This window comes from Ambystoma mexicanum, chromosome 8 (assembly GCF_040938575.1).
Source record: "Ambystoma mexicanum isolate Mex_15411 chromosome 8, UKY_AmexF1_1, whole genome shotgun sequence".
NCBI lineage: Eukaryota > Metazoa > Chordata > Amphibia > Caudata > Ambystomatidae > Ambystoma > Ambystoma mexicanum.
Genome location: NC_090929.1, coordinates 328,203,699 through 328,223,885, shown reverse-complemented (window position 1 = coordinate 328,223,885; position 20,187 = coordinate 328,203,699). Strand labels below are relative to the sequence as shown.

At 43.6% G+C, this 20,187-nt stretch overlaps 1 protein-coding gene across 1 annotated transcript in view; it reads left to right on the top strand.

Moving 5' to 3' along the window:
- Positions 1-20,187, top strand: part of MAMDC4 (MAM domain containing 4) — a 498,376-nt gene that overhangs the window by 203,114 nt on the left and 275,075 nt on the right. The window contains exon 12 of the mRNA XM_069609267.1: positions 362-517. Within this exon, the coding sequence (XP_069465368.1) occupies positions 362-517 (156 nt within the window). The remainder of the gene's footprint in view (positions 1-361; positions 518-20,187) is intronic.

Genomic DNA, 20,187 nt, shown 5'->3' with positions numbered 1-20,187 from the left:
ACTAGTGTACAAGTCTGTGTACACGGGCCAAAGTGGAGGTTTTCATTCACACAGTAGGGCCACCCTATATGCTAAGGCAACAGCTCCCTCTAGCAGAGCATTCTGTGCGTTCAGGTAGCCTCTACTGCGCATGACAGCATCAGACAAACATACATCTGGCCTTTTATTATTAAGATGTTTTCTCTGAACATGTACACACTTCGAAATGTGTTGGGATGAACATGCTTTTTTGTGATAAACGTATAGTATCATTACATAGAGGCAGCTAAAGAGTCTGCTAAGAGGTGACAATGTGTGTTTGATCAGGAGACCTTACTGCTTGTAAACTTTTTTCTTTCCTCTATGTTGTTGCCTTGCACAGGAAATTCCCCATCTGATACACCACCTACACAATCTGCTAGCATCTATGAGAAAGGAGTGGTCCGCTGTGATAATGGGAAGACTGTGACAGAACATCAGGCCTGTAACTTTAAGGATGACTGCGCTGATGGCCCCAATACAAAGTTCTGTGACAAAGGTAAACTAGTCTATAAGAGCATGTTTTCAATATGAGTAAAATATCTGTAGCTTCCATCCCTTTAACTCTCCAACCACGTACACATGATGTTTTAATCTGATGCAAAACTGAAGAGTAATGGATGGAAGGTTTTGAAGGAACCATAAACTCTGGCATTGCTCTGGGCGACCCACCAATAATTACTTTTTAGCTTGCCATGCCATTACAGAAGGGGAAAGACCATATGCAAATCTGGCTTGGTGCCACCCATAAGGGGTAGCCCAGGCCCGAAGTGCTAAGTGACATCTCTTGTGCATGAGCCCACAAGCAACCCAGATATGGATTGGTCTCTTCGGGGAGCAGGGGCTTGACTCTCTACGGACAGCAAGCTTGGTAACCATGTCTGAGCATACCTGCCCACCTCAATGCACTGACGAGTGATGCATGGAATGTTTTCAATTTTTGATTTTAATTTGATCAACTCTGTGGAGTTTAGGGAGACCATTCACCTTAGATGCGTTAAAAGTGAGCAATATATTGATGTTCTGGGAAGAAGAATCGGAATACAGCTGGACTTGCCTTCAGGCTGATCATAGCTTGAATGAGGATACAGTATAGACGTCTGTAGGTAGTCTCTCAGCACTTCATGAATAGTCACTAAATTAATGAATCGTAATACAGTATGCCGCGGGGCCTAGCCTAGACCAAACAGTGCCAACACGAGAAGTGTCTTCAGCACTTTCTCTACACGTATTACGCTTACATACACCTTCTTTTTAAGGTAAAGTAAGCACACTCCTACGCTGCCACTCTCTGGAACAACAAACCAATAAACATCAGGTTGGTTCCCACGCTCCTTCCCTCCAGCAACAAACTGAAGCCGCTTCCCTTCAAGGAACTCTACATTTACACATGATAACACTTCACAAACAGCAGCACCACGTTCCATGCTTTATTACACTCCCATTTGCCTGTAGCACACCCTCTACTTGTGCAACACTCTCTTCCTCTGGAGCCAGGTTTGCGCTGCAGCAATCTCCTGCGCATGCATAATTGCATGTAATTAGAGTGCAGCGCTGCTTTAGCCACCTTCCCCTGTAAGTTATTGCTTGGATCTGCTGCTGGTATGCTGGTATTCCACAAGCTCCACCTCAATACATACAAGCTACATATTATTGACCACCTTTGCTAGATATTTTCCTTGTACTTTGCAGCTAAATACTATTTAGTTTCTTAGTTCCCTCTTGCAGTTGCGTGGGGTCTACCATGCACGTTCTTGTGAGACAGGCATAGACGGGCACACAATGTACTTGTTATGTAACTTTACTGAAGACTTGACCTGTCTCTTACCAGTCTCCAACCCCCGCTTATCACCCCAGTGAACACAGCTGTGATGTGGAGAAGGAATGAGCAAGGATTAGGCCAGGATTTCCCCCAAATATCCCTAAGGAAAAAGACACTGGGTTAAAGTAACTGGCACACAAAAGAAAGGTGGGCAAATGAATGCTGGTGTGCAGTTCTTTTAGCTGCTATATGCTTACTTATACCTTTCACTTCCTGTACCCCAGCAGGGTTTGTTGACAATTTTACACAAAAAAGGGGGAACCACAGGGTAATATAGACAATTAGACCCTAAGCAGCTGCGCATCTAAAAATTAAAAACCAAAATATAAAAAAAAACACTGTACTTTGGAGACAACCTGGCCAGGGCTGTCTCAAGGTCTTTTCTGCCGCGCTTTCCTGATGTTCTTCTTGGTCTTCACGCTCTCTCGAGATGGTTCTGGCAGACAGACAGTGGGAAACGTCAGCAGCAACAGTGTGTGGGGGTCCCAAAGTCTTTTACATGGCTAGGCTGCTCATTCTAGGACCAGCCAAGCAATTAGATGCAGCGTGGGGAGAGCCCCAGAACTCTCTTACACCTGGGCCACAACTGCCAGGTGTGGCCCAGGAAGTGCTAGTGGGCTACCTGTCAATGGGGTGGCCCCTTCAGTTATACGCAGCCCAGGAGGGCTAAAAACGTTGGGTGATCCCCTGTTGTGGGGAGTGCCATAAATGAAATGTGTCGTCTGGGGCACAGCAGTAATTATGGGCCACCTGGGGTGGCAGTGCTCACAGACACTCCCCTACTAGCCATGGGTGGTGGTGGTGGTGGTGACAGCGTGGAGCGGAGCACTTCTGAAACCTTACAGGCTTTCTACCCTTACTAACGGCGTTCCGCACTCATCTGTAATGCTTTTTTCCTTCTTTACTCCAAGGAACATTTGCATGACCACACGTCAGGGTCTTTTACTCTAACTTTGTTTCCTTTCTCTTTTCCGTATCCCTTGCACTACTTCTCATGATGAGGGTGCTTTTCTTTTCATCCACGCAAGGTTCTACACTTTTCTTCCGTTTGTCAAAGAAACGTAGAACAGATTCTTGTGGAACTCTCACAGCATTCCCAAGTCACTCACAACTTGTAGGGGCTGGCTAGGCTTCCTGGACTCCCCAGACAAACGTTTTTCCAGTTTAGTACATAGGTAAAAACAGTTCCTCTACACAAGCAGTCCTGCTATGTAAAGGTCCAACAGGAGACCCCAAGAATGCCCACAGTTATGGCTGGCCTTTGGTATCTCCGTGGCTAGAAACTGTAGGCTTCATTTAGGTTCCTTCCCAAAAGACCCATTCTTCCAATGTATTCACCAACTCTCCCCACACCCCGTTGCCTTGCCCTGTGCTCAGCCCTCTGGGCTCTAAGCTAGCCCTTTCTTCACTCACTTGCTCTCAGTCTCCAACTCCTAGATGCCTCACCCCTTGTTAGTACCTCCATCCTTCCTAGGTTGAGCTCTGTTGGCATGAGGCTCCTCCTGCAGCTCTTCTGACTGCTACAGAGGATCTCATCATTATTTACAGGTCTTAGTCTTCCTTCACCATGCTCCACCTCTTCTGATGTACTTGCTCCCTTCTTCCTCTGCATGCTCTGTTCCATTCCCCAAGTCTTACTCAAGTCTCTCTCTTCCCCCTCCAAAACACTTTCCGATTCCCCTTTGAAAAGAAAAAGGAAGAAAAACAACACGGAGCGACACATGCCAGAATTCTGCCAACCACGGCTCACTTTATATTTAGTAGATTCAACATTCCTGACCACTGAGTCAACACGACTTTCTCGTTAAAAGTTACAATTTACACTGAACTTGCAGATTTCAGTTCAGTAGCTACAAGGTTACTTAGGACACTACTCACTCCCCGGGACTGACCCAACAAGTTAGAGCGAATTTGTGGTTCCTCATATTTGCAGACAATAGGATATCAGCCTTGAAGAAGACCTCCAGGTTCTGATCACGTGTCATCCAAAGAAAAGAAGTACCATACATATTTGGGTCTCTCTGTACCTTTGTATCTACTAGACTGGAAAGAATACATACATAATATCAGGGCTGAGCGAGCCTAACACAGGTTGCACAATCGTTTACCCACTCTCCTTTGATGCTCCACTCCATTGCGCAAAAGTTATTTAGATCTACCAGCTGTAAGCTCCAACTCCTGTACAATCTCCAACCTCTCCTCCTTACTCTTAAATGGCCCCTCCCGTATACCACTTCCAGCTTCACCTCCTCCTTCTCCTTCTCCTTGTAGATCGTTCCCACCTCCTCCTTATCTCCGCCCTTCTCTGCCTTCCTCTCCATCCTTACCAAGAACAGCTGCCTCTTCTGTTTGCTGCTCTCCTCTATGACCACACCACTCTCTGTCCACCTCCGAAACCCATGTCCTTTGACTGTGCCTTGCCTTTTTTTAATAGTTTTTCTGCTCCTCCTCTAAAGCTTGGTTTGTGTAACAGTCCGGATAAACTGTGTCCACCATCTTGGAATTCCCTCTCTCTGATGCGCATGCGCAAAAAGACAAGTGCTCTGTGTCGGGACTGCGTTTCTCCCTCCAGTGGCAGCGAGTTTTCTCTCTATCCTTATGCGTATTTGACAAAGGGGAGCTCTTTCCCTGCCTCTTGTCGTTCTTGGGATAAGTCTTGTCTGGTAATGGAAACCGTCATCTTACTTAGTTCTTAAAGGGATACAAATTGCAAAGAAAACCATATAATACTCCCCAACCTCCCACCAGTAGGGGAAGGCAGGTAACCAGGGGATCCTCACCCAAACTCCCCCAGGTCCAGCATCAGAATGCAGTGACCTCCCCCTTGGCTACGCTTTTCCTCCATATAAGGGTTGGTCTGGGGACTTTGTCACACCATTCAATCCACTTAATTCAAGATCTATAGTCAAACATATAAAGTAGTGTATTTGGCGTGCATGCATCCACAAGGAGGCAATCTCTGCTAATAAAACTTTCCTTGTGAGCACGAGAGTCATCCCGTAGTTCAACTACCACTTGCAGAATGACCTGAAGAGTTCCCTCCCTGCCTTGCTCTGCACCACGAGTCATCTAGCCTCTGCTGCTTATCAGCACTCTCACATTGTTCTTTCAAGCGTTCTCATTTAGACCAGGGTTTGGAAACACGGTGTACTGCGTGGTTCGGGATTACTTTGCCAGCACACTATCTATTTCTGTGTTATGCCACGTCTGTCTTCTTTTTTGTTTTCCAATTTGCACGCCAATCACAGCTGCCGTGTGCATACACAGATGTATTAGATGACGTAAAAACACTATCTCCAATCTTGCTTATCTATTGCTATGTGCTTATTTGTGCTGTCTGCCTCCTCATGTATGTTTCAGTCTTGCTCACACATTGTAAAATGAACAATCCCTTAAACCAACCGTTTGATGCTCCTCACCTTGCTTGCAGTCCTACTAATCTTTACTCACACTGTACTCACAATAATTGTCAGCATTGTCTCCTCTTACTCTGATGGGGACCAGGTACGTTATTGGACTTCAGCAAAAAGTGTATATCTAGCTGCATTCAAGGTCATGTTCCAGCCTGAGCCCACTGCTCCCACAAACTTCCCCCACAGACTGTAAAAGCTCCTTCCTCCCCAAACTCATCGTATGACCCAGATTCACTAATCCTCCATCCTGCACCCTGTTAAGCCACCAGTATTGGACCAAACACTTCCTGTTTCACTTAAGGACCAGTAGATACATTTTCATTATAACAATATTAATCACTGACACTCCACCTCCCTCTATGAGGACTTCATTGCCCTCACAGAAACCAGCCTTTTGCCTAAGGACTCTCAAACACCTGCATCCATCCACATCGTCCACCTTACCTTTACCCACACCCTACGCAAGACCCAGCAAGGCAGCAGATGAGGTCTCATTCCTATTAACACCAGGAAGATGAGTTACTGCCATTGAGATGGCTCAGAACCCAGGCATTTGCAGGCAGTATTGGCTTACGATCTGAGCCATGTGATGACCTCATCCTGTCTTACCTTTTCTATTATTTGTACATTGTATATCTGTGTTATTCTCCATTCTGCTCTTTGGGCTCCCATCTGTCTCTGCCTACTGGCTCTGCTTGCTACTCCTCTTCCAGCAGCCTGCCTTTCTCTGGTCTCCACTTTTATGGAAAATTGTCTCCTTTTTTGACAATCCTACATTTTACATTTACCTACACGTGTTTTACACGAACATGAGAAAGCACACTAGTGCATGGCATTTCCGTGTGCAACCAGCTTCCTCCTAATGGCAAAATAGCAGCTAGGCCTTGCCTGGGTGCCAGTAGGCCTATAGCCCATGGCCATACCGTCCAAAAATGGCAACACAGGCCTTGATAAAAGTGTTTGCTTAGCTCAGTCTTTTAAGTTGGTCTACGTGTCATTAACAACTGGTATAGCCCGCTTCTGTGGCTATGCAGCTAAATTAATACAACCTTCCCTCCTCCTGCCCACACCCCAGATTCTATCCACTCCTCCTTTAAACATATCACCATTTATCTCCAATCCTATGCTAGCACAAAAAATGTTTTATTGATTTTGTGAAAATATGGTTTTAAAAACTAAAACCTTAAACAGTACATTACAGCAATACAATATCAACAATCAAATGCATATATGACATCAATACAATGCCATATTAAATACACAAACAAACATATGTTATTAATTTATTTAAAACAGTCAAAATTCATATCATACTTTCCCCATTAAAAGAATTGTATCAAAACGTACTTCATTCTTCAGTCATTCCATTTTTACTAAATGAATAGTTCCAAGTCTAACAAAAATTGATGCAAACCCTTACCCCATTCCCAGGATTTTATGCCATCCCCTTGGGGATCTTTCCCAAAGTAGACACAGACGCTGATGATCAGTTGGGTAACCATTTTTTACCTCATAGTGACTCATACTTAATGATTGACTCTCAGTGGCAACAATGAAGTCAATACATGAGTACTGTCCTCCATTGTGCCATGCATAGTCAATCATATTGCTCTGAAAACGGGATAAATTCCAATCCTTAAAACATTTTTTTCCATTTCCGTCCCTGAGTGGATTGCTTCTTTCCAAAGTAGCACTGACTATCGAGATTGGTAACTGCCCCTTCATTCGTCAGTCTACAATCTGAGTTACAATCTCCACATATAATAATTTCCCCCATGTTTTCTACATGCAAATTCAGTAGAATGTTTTCCATGTGGGCAATAATACCTTCTATGTTGTTATCCAGGAAGTTACAGTACATATTTATAATGAGCAATTTCTTATTTTCTTTCTCTAAGGTTTGTGATATTTCAATAGCCAAAATACCTATCATGGTATTATCCCTAACCACTATTTGTGAGAAAGCTGAAGTGCACACCAGAATTAACAATCCTCCTTTAGGTCTCCCCTGATGATCCTTTACTGTCTTCTGTAGAAAAGCTTCATAACCATCTAAAGTAACATCTTCTTTTAAGAGTGTTTCCTGCATACATATGACATCAAACTCCTTCAGGGCTACCCCACTAGATTCATTTTCTAAATGTGTGTTCCATGAACATAAGCTAAAAACCTGGTGGCCTGCACCCACCACCTACCGCGTGGTTGGCTTGGTTTCCTGCTAACCAGGACCAATCATCCACCTTATTAGATTGTTCTTGTATAGCCACTACTCTCTGGCTATCTGATCTAACTGTGCACAAAACAGGGAACCGAGTCATTTGTTCTCCGGCCCCGTCTGTATCCTGGCATGAATACAGATCAAAGCCTCGTAATCTCAGATCGTCTGTAACTGACAATTATAATTCCCTTACCACCCTTGAGGGAATAGTTATTTTTACCCTATTGAATCTCATTTTCTGCACAAAGTCAACACGTTCAACGTCATATGAATTCAGGATGCCCTTAGTCTTCAATATCCCGGAAAATTGACAATAGCGTTTGTTGATTTAAACAGATGTTATCTTCCTTTGGGAGTGTTGACTCCAGAATGAAGCATGGTATTACCTGGTCAGTCTTATTATCTGAATCCATTTCACTTTCAGTAGATCTAGCTGTTTGAATAGAAGGGTAGCTTACTACTTCTTGGCCACCCATTCTGTGTGATAAGGTACAACCTTCTGAAGCGCTCCCAAACCTATTTGGTCCTAATGGTGGACGCTCAAACCATCTACTCTCTATATATTCACATCTTGTTTTATGACCCCTACATCTGCTGTCCTTCATCTCAGTTTCTTGATATTTCTGCGTCGACATACCTGTAGAGCACACTAGCTTATCTTGTTCCACTGATTTCTGCAATGCTATTTGTTTGCACAATGGGATCTGAAGCTCCGAATCTGTCCTTTGCTCTTCTTTATCAGGTTAAACCTCTTTCTTATCAAAACAAATTCCCGATTGAGAGGGTACTTCCAATAGCTGTACAGAACTCACTGTTCTAAATATTGGGACAAATGATTTTTCCACTTCTACCTGATTCTGACAGACTTTTTCGAAATGATTCGGGACCATTTCTTCCAAGTGTAACTCCTCCAACTCATTATTATCCTACTGAACTCTCCTCCTTTTATTCCCACTCTTGTTTTATTGAAACACTGAAGCAGTTGTATTGATATTACTCCCCTTTGAAGGAGCTAGACTAGAAATCTCTCCTATTTTCTGCTGCATTCCAATTTTCCTTAAAATCTGATTTGGTATGATATTGTTAGTCTTTTGGGGGGGTTCAGTGTGAGTGGTTCTATTTCAATACAGCTATCTACTTCCTTAATCTCTTCCTAATTTATACCTATATAATGGAGCCTAATCTAGTACATTCATTAATAAATTAAGAGGTTGGTGGTGTGTCATTGAATAGATTTATGGAGATTACTCTTTTTCCTTCTCCCGGTTGAGCTACCATTTGCCCATTAGATCATAGTATTTGAGGACCATATACTTCCGGTTCTTTATTCACATTCTCATGTTCTTTTACGGTGTTCCTTCCTGACATGAGCACATTCAAAATCTCCATAATGTCTTGATTTTTAGGTAAGTACAAGCCTCAACAGTTTTTCAAACTCCTCTATATCCATCAATACTTTTGGTACTTGACCGTATTCAACCTCTCGTGTGCTCACTTTTCCATATAACTCCACCAGTATAGCACTTTGTTTTGCACACGCTTCATTTGTCCCAACCAACTTCTTAAACATTTCCTTCTTACTCCTGTCTTCTTTCACCAAAGATTCAAACTTACCTTACACATCTAATAAAACATTTCCTTGACCCTTTACCTCCTCTCTGAGTAATTCAAAACGTTCACAAGGGAGTTCAGGACAAAGCTCAGTGCTCCCAATGCTGATGGAGTAATGTTACGCCCTGATTCAGCGCATCCATCCTCCCATGATAATCCCAGATCATCCACTAATTGGTTTTCTCCATCCACATCATTTTATAACTAATTGAGGATAAAATAAATAAATCTGGGAATGCTGTTAGGGATTCATTTAACTGTGGAATATTTCTCTCCATTGCAAAGGTTTTCCATCCACTTTGTAAAACATGTCCATGCTCTTCATTCATCCTTTCAAAAACTCTGCCCTAGATTCATTTTTAAAACTTGGATTTCCTCCACTTAAACTTCTATCACACCTTAAACAATCAACAATCAAAAATTGTTTTCCCTATATTTGTGGATGTGATTGTATGATCCAAGCACTGTTTTGGAATCCCAGTTGATGTAATTGGACTTCTTACAATATCTAGTGATTTATTTACTTGATTGCAGTCAATAATAGTATTTTCCATGTCTACTGAATGTTGGTCGAAGGGTTCACAAATTACAGCTACTTCAGACTCGGATAATGTAGTTCTTGCTAAAGCTGGTGCTGGACCGTTACTTCTTAAAAACATTATTTTATTCCTTCCACTCACTAATAAGGAAAAATAAATATAAACTCGCCCACAGGTACCGAGCTTTCAACTTTTATGACTTTACCTTCGCCTCCACTTCTCAGCCTTTCCAGGCTGCAGCGAGTGTTTTGGAAACAAGTGTGATGCTTGCGCTATAGGCTAGATCTCCCACTGTGTGAAATAATGGAAGTTGAGCAACCCAAAGGGTCCAGCCACAGTCAAAACAGACGCAGAGCGGTAGGTTCTCCTCATAACAAAAAAGTATGGCTCTATAATGCGAAACTACTGAGGCCAGTTTCCGCAGACTAGGTGTTTTGAAACCTGCCTTTAAAAGTCTATGCCGAAATCTTTTCCTCTCAATATGAAATTGAGTAGAATGTGTACGGTCACTGTAGGATTAACACCCTGCCAAAAAAGTCGGCTGTAATAGCCAATCCTGCCCAACGTCTTGCTGAAGGTCCACTAATCTTTACAATTGCAAGTCAGTAAACAGGGCACTCACCACAGATATCTCGCTGAGTAGATTGACTGGGCGGCGTGGTCTCCGCTCTCCACCTGAAAACCAGCAAAAACAAACAATTTGCTGCCACACTTCACACCCGTGCTTCGCGCAGGCTTCGCGCAGGCTTGTACATTTATAGGTGAAGCTCAGTGCATAAGGGTACAACATCTCCTTACTTGCAATGAAACACAGCCAGAATGAAAAGCAGTCTGTCTCCAAGGCAGAACAGACACTTTACTGCCTCCTTTATTGTCATCCAGGAACATTCGGGTCTTCCAGTAATGAGTTTTGTATACTGCTTAATGCCTTCCCTTCCACCCTCTTGCTACTGTTCAAGAATGTATTTCTAGCTAGACTCCAATAGTTTCTCCAGGAAACTCCTGTTCTTTGCCCAGATCACTCACTTTCCAACACTAACTCTGTCAACAACTGGCAACAAACTCCTTGACCTCGCTGTTCTCTGAAAATCCATCCCGCTTAAGTCACCCATTATCAGCTCCACCTCTGCAGGCTCCTTCCTCAGTTATAGGACTAGTATAAACAACTACTCTTTTCTATAAGCCATTTGTTTTACACTGCACTATACACAAGTCAACTAGCTTTTCCATTAGGTACTCACTGGAATTTCGTTTTATTTCCAACCTGCCCATCTCACACTCCTTTTCCTATCCCACTGCGATGCCTTTGACACAATGTATCCCCTCCCCATATTCACATCCTCAATAGCCCAGTTACAACTGATTCATTTTATATCCACAAAGCAGCATGCACCTATGTCACCTATATAACCTATATCATTTTAATTCTTAAATAAAGGCTGCCTGCACCCTCAACTAAGCTTTCCGTCCAGCCATATTTATTTATTTGTACATTTATAGCAGCGTACAAAGCCCATAAGCACCTAGGCGCTGGTGACAGAGAGATAGTCATAGATCAGATATAGTAAGGCAAGGGGGAAGGGAGGTTAGTTGAATAGCCAGATTTTGATGTGCTTTCTGAAGACATGGTTCACCTCTCAAGCGTGGGGGTAGCTTTTTCCATAGTGAGGGTGCTCGGACTGGGAAGCTGACCCCCCCCACACTTTTGAGCGCTTGAACCTTGGTGGGACGTGTTTTTTAGATTATCCACTAGGTAGCCCAGTGTGTCATTCGAAAGACATCGGTGGTTGAGGGACATCATTTTGAAGCGCATTGGTTTGGGTTGTTTGTAGTTTGCAGAGGTTTTCTTAAGAGGGGTCACAGAGGAAGGAATTACAGTCATCAAGTTTCGATCCTATAGGTGCCCGGGCAACTTTCAGGCGGTTAGTGGTCATCTGGGAGGATTTACTAGCATTGATCAATTTGACTGCTGCAATGTGGTTGACCTGGTGGGTCATGGTAAGCGAAGAGACAAGGTAGACCCCAAGGGTCTTGACAGAGGGGGAAACAGATATCTTGTGGCCATCAATGATGAAGGATTTGTATTTCTGGCGGAGATGCTTCATACGGCCAGGGGGCCCGATGAGGAGGAGTTCATCATTGAGGCAGAGGCTGTGATCAGCAATCCAAGATTGGATGGTTTTGTATATTTAGTTGATACTGACACTGTCTTTCAGGTGGTCACCAGTGAGGGGGATAAGAATATGGCTGTCATCTGCGTAGTTAGTGTATGAGATTCCAATGGCATCGAGATGGTCGAACAATGGCTTAGTGTATACGTTATAGAGGGTGGGGGATGCGCATGAGCTTTGGGGTAGTTCATAGGATTTGGGTGTAGGTGAGGCAGTGGCCTCCCCTGCGAATACTCTGGAGGATCTGTTTGACAGGAGTGAGGCGATCCCTTTAGTGGTTTCAGGGGAGAAGTGGGCAACAGAGGTTAGAGCTTGGCAGATAATCTTCTGGTCTACAAGGTCGAATGCTGCCGAGAGGTCAAGGAGTAGGAGCGTTGAGAGGGTGCTCATCTCTTTGGCGTGGTCAAGCTGGTTTATTAGGACAAGGAGAGCTGTTTTGGTCCCATGCTCAGGGCAAAAGCTTGACTGGCCTGAGCCTAAAATGTGGTGGTGTTCTAGGAAAGCTTGTATTTGTAGATAAGCGACTCTATCCATGATTTTGAGGAGGAAGGGGACTGTAGTCTGGGGGCGGTAGTTCATGGGTCTGGCTTGGTCGAGGGTAGGTTTTTTCAGGAGCAGTGAAATCCAAGATTCCTTCAGTGCCAGTGGTACAGAGCAGTATGTGAAGTATTAATTAATGATGTTGACATTAAGAGGGAGTAAGGGTTCCACTAATTCTTCAACCAAGGATGCTGGGAATGTGTCTCCCTTGTCGCGGGATGGTTTAAGCCCAGCGATGGTGTTTGCAAGGGCAGTAAGACTGATTGGTTGGAACTTGAACAAAGGGATGTCATCAGAAGATGAGAAGGGTAGGTGGCAGGCAGTTAATATAGAGGCTTGTTTCTCTTGTATTTTGAATTGTAACTGCGTGATTTTTCCTGTGAGGGTGTCTTGGATCTTATTGCACCAAGCGTTGCCTTTCAGGATGGCATCCGCGGGGGATAGTGGTTTCTAACTCATGGAGAATGGTGAAGAGTTTGCACAAGCTAGATGCAGCGTTAACGATTCTTTCATTGTAAGTGTAGGCTTTAGAAGTGAGGATCAGCTGTTTGTATTGGTGCAACAGCATAGAGAGGTGGCTCTTGTTGGTAGGAGTAGGGGTTTTGCACCAGGTGGTTTCTGCAGTTCTTTTTGTAGTACGTGCAGCACGGATATCAGGGGTGAACCAGGAGTTACGATGGATCAGGTTCTTAGATTTCTTTGCTTTGAGAGGTGCCAAGTGGTTGATGGACTTGCAGAGAAAGATGTTATAGTAGTCCACTAAGGTTGTGGAGTCTTGTGTGGAGGGGAGAGGTGAGTTGATGAGCGGAATAATGTTCATGCTAGTCAAGTTGCATGAGCTAGGGCCATGGTGGTGCTCGGGGAAGAATCTGGCTTGGCTCGTTTGCTAATGACGGGTATGGTGAATGTGATGGTATGGTGGTCCGACCAAGGGTATGGTCTGTTGAATAAGATGGAAATGTTGCAGTTATGATCTAGCATTCAATCAAGGATGCAGCCATGGGAGTGCTTGGGTTCTGTAATGATTTGGGTGCATCCAAAAGCTGACCAGGAGGTAGCTATCACAGTGGAGTCTGTGTCGCTGGTGTCACTGAAGCCCAGGTTGAAGTCACCTAGTACCAAGAGTTGCATAGCTGGTTTGAGGTTGGTAGTAATGAGTTGGATACAGTCTTCTTTGAAGGAGGCAATGGAGCTAGGAGGGCGGTATATGAGATATAAGGTAAGCGTGTTGTTTTGTGAGCATTTTGGCTTGGCCGAAAGGGATTCGCAGTTAGGGATCTTTGTCGTGTTGGAAGCGTACAACGAGAGGGATTCTTTGTAGATAAAGGCTACTCCTCCACCTTTTCTTTCTACCCTATTGCATCGGACGATGGCATAGCCTGTATGGACAGCAATGGAGAGAGTGAGGTCCGCTGTAGGGGTAAGCCAAGTCTCAGTCAGAGCTAGGATGTCTAGATCGTCAGCAGTGATGAGGTCCAGGATTTCTTCCGTTGGGCAGTGATAGATCTGGTGTTGAGGAGGGCACAACGTAAAGGCAGATTGTAAGGGGGTGTGATGATATTTGTAAAGGGGGGTGTGATGATATTAAGGGTGTCTGGATTTGTGGTTGGTGGAGGGTGTGGTTCTAGGTGATGCAGTAAGGCTGGTGGCACCGGGTGTGATTCCATGTGACAGGTAAAGGTGTGGTGGGGGTGTCTAGCAAGGTGTTGTCCTGTACTGAGGTTGGCATTCTGGACTCTGATTTCCGGGGGTTGTGAGCTTGTGGATGTCAAGGTAGATTTAGTGGGAGGCTGTGTCTTGTGGTCTAGCCTAACAAGACAGCTCGATGTTTGGTGGTGCCAAGGTGGGGAGGTGAGCTGTGATGTGGGTGGCCTGGCGCGGTCAAAAGGCCTCATCTTGGAGGGTTTAGTGTTAGCCGCTTGTGTTTTGACTATTTTGTGGGGTAGCTGTGTCTTCATCCCAGTAGGTGGTGTTGGGAATGAGATGCCCCCTAGGTTGTCTGCTTTCCATGTGTTGGCTGGAATATTCCATAGGAGTCCAGACCAGGGGCAAGAGGTCAGAGACATGTGCAGTATGGAAGCGTATGGCGGTGAAGCTGGGCAGGTGGCTTATCTAGGCTTATCCAAGAGGTGGTGGTCTTATGCATATTGGTGGATGTGCGAGCTGGCGCTTGTGATAGAGTGGAGGTAAGATGCTTTGTAGTGGCATCTGGTGGGAGGAAGTGGCTGTGCTGGAGCATTCGGCTGTGGTCTTATCTCTGTCAAGGCTGGTAGGAATAGAGTGGGTGGTGGTAGTTTGGGTTCGTAAGCGTACTGTGTTGCAGCACCGTGCTGTGGATTGCGCTGGCAGGGACCTGAGCATGCCATTGGTGGTGACAGGAAAGTGGTACGAGGTGGCAGTACAATATGTGATGAAGTGAAGAGGGTAGGCATCTCTAAGTAACGCCAAGTCTGAGCGTGTGCATTGTTGAGGGCAATGGGCTTACCTATGAGGGCGGACCGAGCAACTTAAAACTGCAGCTCTGGAGGGCTTCGCCGATGGAGGCCGGCTGAGGTGATTTCCATTGGCCTTCCTTCTCTTTGTAGCATAGGTGGCATGTGGAGGTTCTGTATGGTGGCTGGACGTAGTGGAAAGGCGGGTTATGGGAAGGTGATAGACTGGGGTAATGGGATGTGATAGCTACATCTCAGGATGATGGGTTGCGTTTTCCAAGTCAGGAAGGGGGCATTTGCATCAACAAGTACACCAGGTCAATTCCTTATCTTTTCCTACAAACTCATCCCTGGCAGGGCCCATACAATCAATCTCTCATTAGATAAGCTTGCTGAATCATCACTTCCCAGGACACCCTTTATCAGCATCTCAGAGGCATCCACTGGAGCGATTTTCCCCCACTGGAATCCCTTCATGGTAGCACCCTGGCGCATGCTATGGGGTCAATGGTGCCATTGCCTTGCTCCACTGTGCTTTTCCCCACTGTCGGCTACTCCAAGGTATTAGGCACTGCTACCTCACTCCACTGTGACTTTGTACTTAGTGTGGTGTGCATCTGCTGCCCATGGTTGTCTACGTCTCGATGTCTAGCCCGTTTTGCTCCACTGTGATGAAGGACAGGGCACTGCATGATATCCACTGCCAGGGAGGCCAGCCCTACTACCACTACGAGGATGTCAACATTGCTACAGTGGATAGATACTCCAAATTCCAATTGTGGGTCTACACTGACCAGTCCTTACACTAACACACTCAATATCTGCTGTCCAACCCCTTACATGCATACGAACCAAGCGACTCACTCCAGGCAATTGAACACCCCATGTGGCAGTCCTCAAACATCAAAACTCAACATCTCCAAATCAGAATCTAATCTATACTGCAGTCTCAGCCAGCACATCCTCTCACGACGAGCACACAAGGCTCTCCTTTGTATATAGATACATCAAATACCAATGAGCCAAGCCGCACAAAGCACCCAGGTACAACACATAGGTTTGGCAGAACAAGTCAAAGTCCACAACGCTTGTACACTGAAGAAATTAGGGAAGCACTAAAGCTGCAGGTGGCTAAGGGGTGTGGGAGCACTGCCAGATGCCACCCACAGTTAAGAACCTAAATGAACACAGACAGTTCTCAGTCTCACTGCACTGAACAGTGCAATAGTGACAGGTGTTCCAAGTAATTCAAAGAAGGAGGGATTTCTCATGAGTCCAGTGAGTTTAATAACGAAGTAGCCTGACACGTGTTTCGAGTCATCACCGACTCTTCATCTGAGGCTAAACATAACACACAACATAATGATGAACAAAAATAGTACAGCACAACATAAACAGTTTGAATGAAAGTCGTCCATTGTGAAAAAATCAATAAAAAGTTGATAAGGACATTAGTAAGGACATTCAACCAAAAGGGCAAACACAAGTGCAGGTAGGCTAAAAAGAACAGCAGTTACAGCATATATATTAAGATAAAATCAAATTGCAATAAACGAAAATAATAAAAAATAATAGATAAATAAGATTGGCACAGTACCATATTAGGAGGGGATTGAATTGAATGGAAAATCCATAGGTAACGGGATACATGTAAGAAACACGGGTAAAGAAACAAAGAAGTTGCAAGGAGTTAGTTATAATGCATCCACGGAACAGCTATAGCAGCGCAGTCAAAGAGGCAAAAGCCGCCAAAAAAAACAAAATTGGAATCATAAATAAAAGGTACCTGAAAGTTGCAAGAGCTAGCCTAACCAATTAAATATATCGTGGCCAGTGCCAGATGCACTCTCTAAGAGGAAGAGAGAAGAAAAGATGTTTATTTTATATGAAGTGTTTAAATACGCTATTCAAGCACAAATGTGAAATTAAGGAAGAACAAGAGAGTGTGAGATTAAATGACAAATCATACCTCACTGCTTCGCAATTGCGGAACTCTGTAAGGGAAAAGAAATTCGCTCAGCATCACTTAAACATGGACAAATTAACATAACAACTGTGATTGCTAAAATGCAGCTACCCAGAGTGCCAGCGGAAACCCAAAACGTAAAAGCATGGCGTGCGTGCGCAAATAAGAATGGGCAAAAGGTAAAAATTGACTTTCTCTAAACTTAATTGAGACGTGCTGATGCACTAATTAGAAGTACCATAGCGGCCAGGGGGCCGTGAAAAAACGTCTTACCTGTGCAATGCTGCTGAACTGAATGAAATGAAAGTAAGCCCAGACCATAGGTATTTTAGAACATGGCCGATTCGGTCAGGAAAGAAAACCGCAATATTGGAATGATGGAAATGAAATGAATACCTCAGGAATGAATTTGCCCCAAAAAGTAAGGAGCTTACCAAACGCCGCAAAAAGGCAGAGATTAACCTGTTCTGAATTTAAAAATTAGCAGGGCTGGAATTCCACAAAAATGTATATAAAGTGTGTTGCACAGCAAAAAATGTACTAATTGCAAAAAATGGAGCCCCGGAGGACGCCAAGTTAAATATATACTAGTAAGGCCTGAGAACGAAAGGAAATTTGCGCCTCGTTCACCAATTGCTGTTGAGCTGAATTACCAAAAGGAAAAACGGGTTCATATAGATGAAGGTGATTAAACAGCAGAGAATTGCGACTACTAGAGCATGCTAGTAGGAACCAAATTGGGGAAAGATGTTAAATAAATTGTACATCTGCCAATGTGAATGCGCTGCTATAGAAAAATGTGAGGTAACGGGACTGCAAACAGTCATTGTAGAGGGATCACTAGACCCCACATGATTATAAATGACCACTTGGGTGTAAATAAAGTACTCATGTCCACAAAAAAAGGGAGGGAAAACATGATACCTTTGTAAAATAAAGTAGAGAACAACAGTAGGTTTTCACAAAAAGGTTGCAAATTCATGGTCTGAATTTAGACCTCTAATCACAGTACGATATTTACAGATGAGTCTTGCTTCTAACTGGCGTAATTTGAGCGTGAGATTGCCCCCTCTAGGCAGCAATGACACTTTGCAAAGGTCCACAAATCGAATGTCATCCTTACTATCTAATTGATGCAGTTTTTGCCAGTGATTGGCCAGTGGGTATTTGGATTCCTGGCTGCCAATTGTGGCGAGATGTTCCCGAATACGAGTCTTAAGGGGCCTGATGGTGCTGCCTATATATTGCAATCCGCATGTACAAATAATACAGTAAACCACGAACTTTGAATTGCAATTGAGGAATGTTTAAATAGTGTGGTCTCCTCTATCTTCAAAGGAGACCTTTGAAGTTTCCAGAGTGTACTTGCACATGCTGCAGAATCCGCATTTGTGAAAACCAGCAGCACGGGCAGAGTCTAACCACATAGATTTAGGAGTGAGTGGACACATAAATGAAGGGCAGAGTTTATTTTTAAGAGATTTCCCTTTGCTAAATGTTATATTAACAGAGGAATCAAGCCAGTCAGTCAGGTACCAATGTTTCTCCAGAATTCTGTGGATCTTGTGACTATCTGAATTGTATCTAGTAATAAACCTGATTTTTTGAGGCAGAGGCGATTTCTCGCAAATTTTAGGAGTCAGCAGATCCGCTCTTTTCAGCTGACGTACTGACATGAGTGCCTTGTCGAGGCAGCTATGTTGATAGCCCCTCTCCAAGAACCGGGATTTGATAGCTATACTTTCTTGATCAAAGTAAAAGGGTTCGGAACAGTTTCTCTTAGCGCGAATACACTCTCCTTTAGGAATATTCGCTATTCCATGATTTTTTTGACAGCTGTCCACATGTAATATTGAATTGACAGAAGTGGATTTGCGAAAAGTTTTTGTCACCAACCCATTTGGAGTAACATCAATTGAAAGGTCCAAAAAATCTAGGTGAGTCTGACTGTAGGTCAAAGTAAATTGTATACCCCAATCATTATTTAAAAAGCATTAGCAAGTGTGGACTTTCTTTTCCGTGAATTTTCTGCATCATTTTTCGAACACATTTTGATGGTTAAAGAATTTTTGCTGTTTACTTTACAGAATAATGTTTTCGTTTTCAATAACATGTACTTTAAGCAACTAATTGGAGTGGCCATGGGTGCTAGCTTCGCACCAGCTTTGGCCAACGCATTCATGCATTCATTTGAACAAAAATGCGTATTTGGGAATGAAGCTTTTTTTTCCTTACATGTAACTGTGGAAACGTTATATTGATGATGTTTTGTTAATTTGGACTGGTACACAAGAACTCTTGCTTGAATTTTTGGCCTATCTCAACAATAATGATTGGGGTATACAATTTACTTTGACCTACAGTCAGACTCAGATAGATTTTTTGCACCTTTCAATTGATGTTACTCCAAATGGGTTGGTGACAAAAACTTTTCGCAAATCCACTTCCGTCAATTCAATATTACATGCGGACAGCTGTCACAAAAATCATGTCATAGCGAATATTCCTAAAGGAGAGTATATTCGCGCTAAGAGAAACTGTTCTGAACCCTTGTACTTTGATCAAGAAAGTATAGCTATCAAATCCCAGTTCTTGGAGAGGGGCTTTCAATATAGCTGCCTCGACAAGGCACTCATGTCAGTACATCAGCTGAAAAGAGCAGATCTGCTAACTCATAAAACTCACGAGGAATCGCCTCTTTCTCAAAAAAACAGGTTTATTACTAGATACAATTCAGATAGTCACAAGATCCACAGAATTCTGGAGAAACATTGGTACCTGCTCCATTTAGATTCTGACATTGCCAACTGGCTTGAGCCCTCTGTTAATATAACATTTAGCAAAGGGAAATCTCTTAAAAATAAACTCTGTCCTTTATTTACGTGTCCATCACTCCTAAATCTATGTGGTTATACTCTGCCCGTGCTGCTGGTTTTCACAAATGTGGATTCTGCAGCATGTGCAAGTACACTCTGGAAACTTCAAAGGTCTCCTTTGGAGATAGAGGAGACCACACTATTAAAACATTCCTCAATTGCAATTCAAAGTTTGTGGTCTACTGTATTATTTGTACATGCAGATTGCAATATATAGGCAGCACCATAAGGCCCCTTAAGACTCGTATTCGGGAACATCTCGCCACAATTGGCAGCCAGGAATCCAAATACCCACTGGCCAATCACTGGCAAAAACTGCATCAATTAGATAGTAAGGAAGACATTCGATCTGTGGGCCTTTGCAAAGTGTCATTGCCGTCTAGAGGAGGCAATCTCACGCTCAAATTACGCCAGTTAGAAGCGAGACTCATCTGTAAATATCGTACTGTGTTTAGAGGTCTAAATTCAGACCATGAATTTGCAACCTTTTTGTGAAAACCTACTGTTGTTCTCTTCTTTATTTTACACAGGTATCATGTTTTCCCTCCCTTTTTTTGTGGACATGAGTACTTTATTTACAC